Consider the following 9386-nt stretch of genomic DNA (forward strand, 5'->3'; position numbering starts at 1 on the left):
TTTAGGAGGTGCTCATATAGGTAGGAAGTGCATGTGTGTGTACATATATGTGAGTATATATGCGTGTGTATGAGCGTCTGCGTCTATACAGTGTTAAAAAATACAAATTAAATCTTCTATTCCATAATAAATCTAGATGCTAATAGTAAAATAAAACTATTTTCAAAATTATAGATATTTTTACGTTCTCTAATAGAAAATGCCAGAAATTTGTAGTACATATTAAGGAAATTTAGTATTTTCATAGGCTCCCCTTTATATGATCAATCGTGAAATTTAAAATATTGATTTTCATATGATTGGTGTCATAGTCTAGTTATTTATTCTACGAGACATCTCTACAAATAGGAGGAACTTTTTCCCCTCTCCTACAATGGTACTATCTCCCAACCATATTACTTGTCGCTGGTTTAGTACGAAGCTTATACTAGTAACATGGATCGGTGGATGTACCATAGTTCTCATGCATTATACTTCCCCCGTTTCAAAATATTTGTCTTTTTAAAGATTTTAGTATACACTACATACAAATGTATATAGGCACAATTTAAAGTGTAGATTCACTCATTTTGCTTCATATGTAGTTCGTAGTTGAATCTTTAAAAAGACAAATATTTAAGAACAGAGGGAGTACTTGGTACATCATTTCCTTGCATGGTGCTAAGTACACTGAATATAGAATGAAGCACATATGGTAGTATACTGGTATGAAATATGTTGGAGCGCCAACAGTAGCAAGTCCAGCGTATGAAGACGTCCTGGACAAAAATAAAATGATTTTGGTGTATAGGAAAATAAAATGAAGCACGCACAGCACGAGTGTTGTAACAAATGCTGAACAGATCAGGAGGCCTGTTTGTTCAACAATGTGCTCAAAGATGACGTACTCCTCGCTGGAAGAATTGGCTGCTCAAAGATCATCCAGAACTACTATTCTATACAGAGTTACAGATTGCATGCTCGAGCATCAAAATCAGTCCAAATCATCGTTGCTGGCAAACAATCTGAATCGACGATGATAATATCCGTTCACAACTATATGCCATATTGTATGCCAGGGCTCCCTTATGTCATCGCTAGACATGATTATTTAGTGCTCAATTATCCCTTCATAATTATAGGGAAATCCATATGGATAGTGACAGTATGGACTCGCTTCCTTATGAAATCACACCGCTTTAATTATAGCTATGTGGTTGGTTAACCACCATATGATCGTTGCTTCAACGGTTGACGTCTCAGATGCTGAATAATATCTGATTTTTTTGTCTTGCTAACCACATGTGCCATGCGGTGCTTAATAAAAACGGGTTGGCGGTCCTTGTGATATACTCCTACTAGTATTTTTTTACCATTTGATGATTAACAAGCATTGTAATCTCTTTTGTTCTTTTTATTCTAGAGACACGAGTAAATTATTTTTAACTGAACGAGATTTTGTAAGCATGTAAGAAGTATATCCATGGAGCGTTCAGAAACAACTTTGGCGCCCATTTCACAATCAGGAGTTGTAAAGCTTTCGAAAGTACAGCATTTGCTTCTCATAGCATAGCGTTGCATTTGAGCAACTAGAAGTGAAGCCACCAAAACCGTCCTAAATGTCTGACCGGGCTTCCTGGTCACCGAGAGAATACAAAAATTGTACCCAACCACACTTACAAGTGGTAAACCCGTCCCAAACTCTCGGGCTGACCAGCACCCCCATACCCGATTCATATGTAGGATGGATAGGGGAACACTTAGACATGCTGGACCGCAGAAGCAATCCAACGCGGTGATGTATCGAGACACGACACAGTATGGATGTACTTTCCCCCGCAAATCGAAGACAAACATAGAGGGTCTTGCAAGAGTCCGGACCGCTCCCAAGCCTTCGTGTGACTGCTCTGGCACACCCAAACCACTCCTTCCTCGCCTCACACGTTTCCACCCCGCGCAAGCTGGCCGCGTTCATGCCGTCGTAGAGCGCGCCACTCCACACTAAAGACATCTCAGGGCGGACACGACCTTTCACTACCTTCACCTTTGAAGCGACCCGCCGGCCGAGGGCGCTGCCTGTTGCACGCCCGACTGAACACACCTCCGTGTCGCATTCAAATGCCTTCATTAAACCCCCGTGAAAGTCGAGGAACCTACTCCGTCCACACATCCGTTTATGAGCAGACCGACATCAAACACAATACCGATCAAGCTCCTCCCATCCGCCCTTTATTTAAACGAGGCCAGGCGTCGGCAAGAATCGAAGTACTCTGCCCATATCCTCCTTCTCCACCCTTTCAATGCAATCCGACAAGTAGAACGACCAATTCTCCCGCATAAAAGCCGACTGTGTGGCCCGTCAAGCCCGTCGGATACGAGCGACGCACTCGCTGCTCCACCTCCCGCGCCAGGCCCAATGCAGCAAGGTGCCCCCAGGTCAGAGGGTGGTTCAGCAACTCGCCGCTCCAAGTCAGCTTGCGGAGGAGTGATGACTTGCTCCAGGCCGGCACGGTGGGGAGCAGGAAGGCCCGGGATTGTCGCTGACGTCAAAGACGTCACGTCGTACCGCGCCTCCCGTGCCCGTAGTCGACGCGCACGTAACCAGACCTTGCTGACAGAGAAAGAAGCTAGCTGCACGGAGATCGATGATTTGGTGGCCCACGTGTCAGAGTTCGCTGCCAACATGGATTGAAATTGGAACACGAGAGGCCACTTGGTTCTTTATCATAGACCAACGACGACCCCCGTCTGGGCTCCACGAAAGCGCAGGAGCCCCTCTTCCCCTCTAGCTAAAGCATCAGCCGACGGTTTTCCACTTTGATGAGCAGTGGAAGTAGAGTGTATCCGTGTTTTAGGAATGAAGGTCCATGCGTCCGTATTTGCGCATAGTTTTATCATTTTAGTTAAGCTAAGTTCAAAATGTAAATGCTTTGTCCGTTTCATATGAAATCCGTCATGTGTATATGAAATCCGGTCGTGTTTGCACGAATTTCTTCTTGTTGGTTCGAACTATTGTCAACATTTATGCGACTAAGGTTGGATGTCGGCTTCCCGCATCTGCGTTCACGGACTGTCCCCCTATTTGCAGACGGATGCGAAAGGAAACTTGCGGGTCGTCACTGGAGATGCCCATAGTTTTTTTCTTGCATACATGAGTTTCTTGGCCCCAATTTATTGAGAACATACGTTTGGCTCTCGACCTCCATCGAGACCGATTTTTTGAAAAAATCAACAATCAAAGATTTTGTTGGATCAAGTTTGAACTTGACATGGTTGGGGATGTGGTCGTTGTGGATACCGAGGGGAGTTGCAGCAGGGGGTGGTGGGGGAGTGTGCAGCTCGGTGATGATCTCAGAGGTGTGAGAGGAAGCAGTAGCGGGGGGCGGTAGAGGAGGAGAGGTCACCGACGGAGAGGAGGAGTGGTCAGCCGGGGGTGGGAGGTCGCCAAAGATGTCATCGAACGCCATAGCGTCTGATACCAAGCTAAACGAGAGAGGGAGGATAGAACTGCCGATATATATTATGCATGGCTGTTACAGGTATATATGGAGCCAACCCCCTCGCCTGGTCTCCCGAGTGGATAGGCACGCAGGCCATCGTGGAGGGAGGCAGTTGGGATCCTGAAGACTAGGACTAGCTACAACAATATGGTACATGTACAAGTGTATGGTACGCTAACATGAGCATATAGAACTGGAGCCGCCATAATCGCCCTAAATGTCCGAGCTGGCTGGCCAGTCACTGTCAAAATAGAAAAATTGTATCCAACCACATTGAAAAACCCGTCCCAAAATCTGGGGATGACCAGCACCCCCCTTATCGGGTTCATACGTGGGGCGATAGGGAGACATCCGGACATGCCGGACTGCGGAAGCCATCCAACGGAGTGTTGTATCAGTCCACGGCACAGTCCGGACGTACTTTTCCCAGCAATCCGGAAACAAACGTCGGTGGTTTCTGCGGGAGTTCAGAGACCGTATGTGACTGCCTTAGCCCACACAAACCACTCCTTCGTCCGCGTGTTTCCACCCCGCGCCAGCTGGCTACATTCATGCCGCCGTAGAGCGCACCTTTCCACATTGATGACGTCTCAGGGCCGAGGGCGCCACCCATTGCACGCCCGACAGAACACGCCTCCCCGTCGCATTCAAATGCCTCCATTAAACCCCGTGAAAGCCGAGGAACCTACTCCGTCCACACATCCGTTTACGAGCGGGCCAACATTAAATGCAATGCCAATCAAGCTCCTCCCATCCCGTCCTCTATTTAAATGAGGCAAGGCGCCGGGCAAGAATTGTACCACCAAGTCCGCTCCCCAAATCCTCCTTCTCCACCCTTTCAATGCAATCGGACAAACAAGACAACCAGTTCTCCAGCATAAAAGCCGGCTGGGTGGCCTGCCGAGTCCGCCGGATACAAGCGACGCAGCTCATTGCTCCACGTCCTGCGCCAAGCTCGATGGAGCGAGGTGCCGCCAAGCCGGTGCTTGGTTCAGCAACTCGCCACTCCAAGTTAGCTCGAGAAGGAGTGATGGGTCACTCCAGGCCGACAGGGCGGGGAGTAGGGCGGCCCGAGCATTGTCGATGTCGTCAAAGGCGTCGCGTCGTATCGCGACTCCTGTGCCCACAGTCAACGCGTGCGTGACCAGAACTTCCTGATAGAGAAAGAAGCCAGTTGCACGAAGATCGATGATTCGGTGGCCGACATGTCAGAGTCCGCTGCTAACATCGAGAGAAATTGGAACATGGGAGGCCATCACGGCTTGTATCACATGCCGGGCACTGTCGGTGCGCCGTCGCTTGTAGATCCGATGATCTACCCGGTTCTCTATCTTAGACCAATGGCGCCCTGGTCTGGGCTCCACGGAAGCGGAGGATCCCTCTTCCCCTCTGGCTGAAGCATCCAGCGGTTCCCTTCCAATGAGCGGTGGAATTGGAGTGTATCTGTGTCGTGGGAGTGGAGCTCCATGGACCGTACGTGCACATAGTGTTATCTTTTAGTAAAAATATGTTCAAAATGTAAATGTTTTCGCCCGGTTTGTTTAAAATCTGTCATGTTTATATGAAATCCGGCCGTGTTTGCACAAATTTTGTCTTGTTGGTCAAAACTATTGTTAAAATATATGTGACTATTGTTGGATGGTGATCTCGCGTGTTTACAGACTGACCTCCCTGTCCGCGTACGGATGCGGGAGAAAATTTGTGCGTCGCCCTGGAGATGCCCTTAGCTTTTCTTACATACATGAGGTTCTTGGCCCCAATTTATTGGGAATGTACGTTTGGCTCTCCGTCTCCATGGAGGCCGGTTTTTTTTAAAAAAAATGATAATTCAAAAATTTCAGTGTCAAAATATCTGAAAAAATTGTACAAGTAAATAAGTATGTGAGGCATATGTGTGTAATATTTCATTATGAAATACGTTGAAGTGCGACATGTACAAAAAAGACAAATTCATGATCCGAAAAGATGAATATTATCATGTGTTAAGAAGCCACATATTTGTCTTTTTTGCACAACCCTCATTTCTTCGTATTTCGTCGTGAAATTTGCACACTTGTGCACTAGGCCTTCATCTACTTTGTATTTTTATCAGAATTTTTTTTAAATGTAAAATTACGAATTTTTCGTGAATTATGAATTCTGCATGGCCTTCATGGAGCCTCCAAAAGCAAATTCTGCAATTTATTTGGCCTGGATATATCTCATACTGCTTGATAATTGTATATAATTACTAATGTTTCGAGCAGCACATCGAGCTTCCCCGCGTATGCTGCACATGTATCACTTGTTGATGTAAGCCCGCGTAAAATAGAAAACTCGCTCGGGAATCATATGACTGATTATAACAAGTCTCCATACGCATTATGCATTACACGACAATAAATAAGATCACTCAAGGTAGTACTTTTTCTGTATCTAAATAATTATAGTTGAAAAGAACTAGTCTAATGCTTCCTAAGTACAATTATTTTGATAAAATGTGTAATATACAATACTAGTATCATATGCATTATACTAACTTATAATAATACACGCTATTGGCAGCCCTATAAATAAAAAAAGGAGTTATTCTCCTAATTTCTGAGAAACATTAATTTCTGTACTTATTCTATACTTAGTCCTATACTAGTAGAAGCAAATCACAACTTGCAAAAAACAAAAGAAAATAGAGTTATTGCCGTGAGTTGGGAATACATTGATGCATTCATATGTTTTCCTGGCTCAGTCGGACGCTTCAATGAATGCAATTCAATGCGTATGGTGTGGGAGTAGGCATCAGTATACTCTGATGAAACGCTAGTGGTTCCCTATAAATAAGGACCATTGTAATGCACTACTCATCCACACCTTGCTCTCTGGCTGATCATTTGAGACCAAATAGCTTCGGAGCACTAACTAGGAATCAATGGGTTTGCCTAAGCGCGCGAGTGCAGGCAATGGGTTGCCCATCAGGGTGTTGAGCCGGCGGCTGGTGAAAGCCTCTGACCCCTCCATCAAGCCGCATGTGGCCGCCTTCAATAACCTGGACCTCTACCCCAACTCGGCACAAGGGTCGGTGACGTGCGTCTACCCCAAGCCTCCTACCGGCGACTTCAACTCCGTTGTGGCCGCCTTCGACGCCCACCTGCCGTCCTTCCTCAACTATTTCTATCCCATGGCTGGGCGCATCGCGGTCAATCCGAGCTCCGGCATGCCCGAGCTCCACTGCTTCAACCAAGGAACGGAGCTCATCGTGGGAGACGCCGGCGTGGAGCTGTGGACCCTGGACTGGGGCCTGTCGGAGGAGTCGCTGAAGAGGATCCAGCTGCCGTACGCGGCGGAGGTGCCGCTCTCAGTGCAGCTGGTGTCCTTCACCTGCGGGGGCTTCGCCGTCGTGTGGGCGACCAACAACCTTATCGGCGACGGGAACGTCGGGATCATGCTGGTGAGGATGTGGTCGGAGCTGGTGCGGTCAGGGACCATCTCCGAGGGCGGACCCAGCCACGACCGGTCGCTGTTCAGCCCTCGTGAGCCGCCGCAGTACGACCCGTCGTTGGACGGCATGTTCACCCAGTGGGACCACGAGCACGAGGTGAACGCCCTGACGGCGGAGGCAAGCTTCATCGAGCGGCTCTACTACGTGGAGGAGCGCGACATCGCAATGCTGCGCGAGGCGGCGAGCACGGAGGGCCAGCAGGCGACGCGCGTCCAGGCGGTGTCGGCGTACCTGTGGAAGGTCCTTGCAGGTATCTTTTTCTTTTTTAGAAAAAGGAGGAGCAAACCACCCGACCTTTGCATCAATCGATTCATGCATTCATATATTACATACGGTATTAAATAAGTTCAAGAGTAAAGTCATAGACGATTCCTGACAGGTATCGTGGACGCGTCCAAGCTGCTGCCCGAGGCCGAGAAGCGGTGCCGCATGCTCTGGTGGGTGGACGGCCGAAAGCGGGTGTCATCTCCAGAGCTCCGGTCGGCGTTGCGCAACTACGCAGGGAACGTGACGTCGTACGTGCTGGCGGACGAGGCTGTGGGCACGGTGCTGAGCAAGCCGCTGGTGGAGGTGGCGAGCATGGTGCGGGAGGCCATCACGTCCGTCAACTACGACGAGCTGTACCAGGACATGGTGGACTGGCTGGAGGTGCACAAGCCACAAAAGTTCATCGAGACGTCCTTCATCGGTCTCGGCAGCCCCACGATAACGCAGACGGTATGGACGACCTTCCCCAACGACACCGACTTCGGCTTCGGCCACGCCGCGCTGGCGATGCCGGTGGACGCCAACCTCGGGAGGCTGTGCACGGGGTTTCTGTGCGTCTCCGCCAAGCCGGGAAACCCAGGAACGTGGATCATCAGCGCCTTCATATGGCCTCGCCTCGCGGCCGCGCTAGAGTCAGACCAGCAGCGTGTCTTCAAGCCTCTCACCGCGGAGTACCTTGGTCTTACCCGTGCCAACTATGCGCTGCGTGACGCCGTGTTTTCAAGACCTCGTCTCTGAATTCTTCTCCTGCAAATGCAAATGCAAATGCATGCATGTTTTGAAGATCGATTCATGTTTTCTAAGCGCATGTCTACTTGGTTGTGCATTGTGTTGCGAGTTGTAAAAGTTTCTCCATTGAATAATTAAATAAAGCTCCAGTTTGCCTTCACGCCAGTCAACTACTACTCCATTCATTCAAACTAGCTAGTGCATCAACCTGTGCACCTGCACGGGCTAGCGATCTTGAGTCAAAAAGTTTGTATTTCCTATACTTTGAAAAAGTAATAAACCTCACAAATCAATTGACAGTTTCAAATTATAAGTGTACATTCCAAATTCACGGTCACTTTTTCCGCATCTGAATGAAAGCACGACGATGATCATTGGCAATGTACAAATTTGATATATGTCCAATACAAAGTGAGGAAATAATCGCTAATTCGCGGTAGTAATATGGAAAATGCCAAAAAGTTATGTTGCAAAATTATTGGAGAAACTCATACATTATGGAAAAGCAGAAAAGTAGAAATTGGATAATATTTTTGGTAAAATTGTACATTTATTGTGACATCAAATTTAGTCTTGATTAGATTTTTCAATTTGAGATAACAATGATTCTTTTAATATTGTGTTGTAATTGAAAATTCATAATCCATTACTCTTTACGAATGGGCATGAACTATTTTATACATTTGTGAGTGTACATTCTTTAGTCAATACTGAAATTCATATTCATTTGTAAATGATCGGAAGTGTCGATTCTTTATCAAACAAAGAATTAGATTCTTACAAAGTTTTAAATTTATTGATGGTTCTCTATTTCCACTCTATCTTATAAGGGCAATCAGCCGGATCGTTGTTTTTTTTCTTTTATAGAAGGCAGGAGTTTTTTAATGGAAGGAGCCCATGTATAGAAAAAGATGTAGTCTGTCTTTCTTATGTTTTAAATAAAGTCACACGTGCCTAAAAAAAATTTAACGTTGAACGTGTCAATGTTTTTTTATGGGACATTGCAATCCGCATTATGCAAATTTTCCTTTTATCATGATCACAGATTATATAATTCAACGGTGTAATTGTTTTTGATGATGTGGATTAATGAAAAGGCTTGAAAAGTGCCTTCAATTAGTAAAAAGAAGATATAAGGCCAACTAATACCCCCTTCATTCAAATATCTGGCCAAATACATTTCCCGAGGTTTCATCCCTTTGGAGCCTCCTTGGCATCCCAGACAAAGATTTTAATTTCCTCATTGTACAACCCACAATCCCTTTCATTTAAGGTTTCCATATCCACATCCGTTCACATACCGTGTATGGTGTACGCAGCAGGCAGCCCACATGGATCGTGTGTGGGTGAACATTAAAACTCCCACACGTGTGAGCGCAGCTACTTCGTGCCACACGCCCAACAAGTACTACTCATCTCCCCACCTTCCTGTGGCA

General features: G+C 46.8%; 1 protein-coding gene across 1 annotated transcript; it reads left to right on the plus strand.

The window, feature by feature from the left end:
• Positions 1-6303: 6303 nt before the first annotated feature.
• LOC123408994 (coniferyl alcohol acyltransferase-like) lies at positions 6304-8110 on the plus strand. Its single transcript, XM_045102003.1, has 2 exons — positions 6304-7204; positions 7334-8110. The coding sequence occupies exons 1-2, from the start codon at positions 6385-6387 to the stop codon at positions 7957-7959; spliced, it is 1446 nt and encodes a 481-aa protein (XP_044957938.1). The 5' UTR covers positions 6304-6384; the 3' UTR covers positions 7960-8110.
• The last annotated feature ends 1276 nt before the right edge of the window (positions 8111-9386 follow it).

This window comes from Hordeum vulgare, chromosome 7H (genome assembly GCF_904849725.1).
Source record: "Hordeum vulgare subsp. vulgare chromosome 7H, MorexV3_pseudomolecules_assembly, whole genome shotgun sequence".
Taxonomy (NCBI): Eukaryota; Viridiplantae; Streptophyta; class Magnoliopsida; order Poales; family Poaceae; genus Hordeum; species Hordeum vulgare.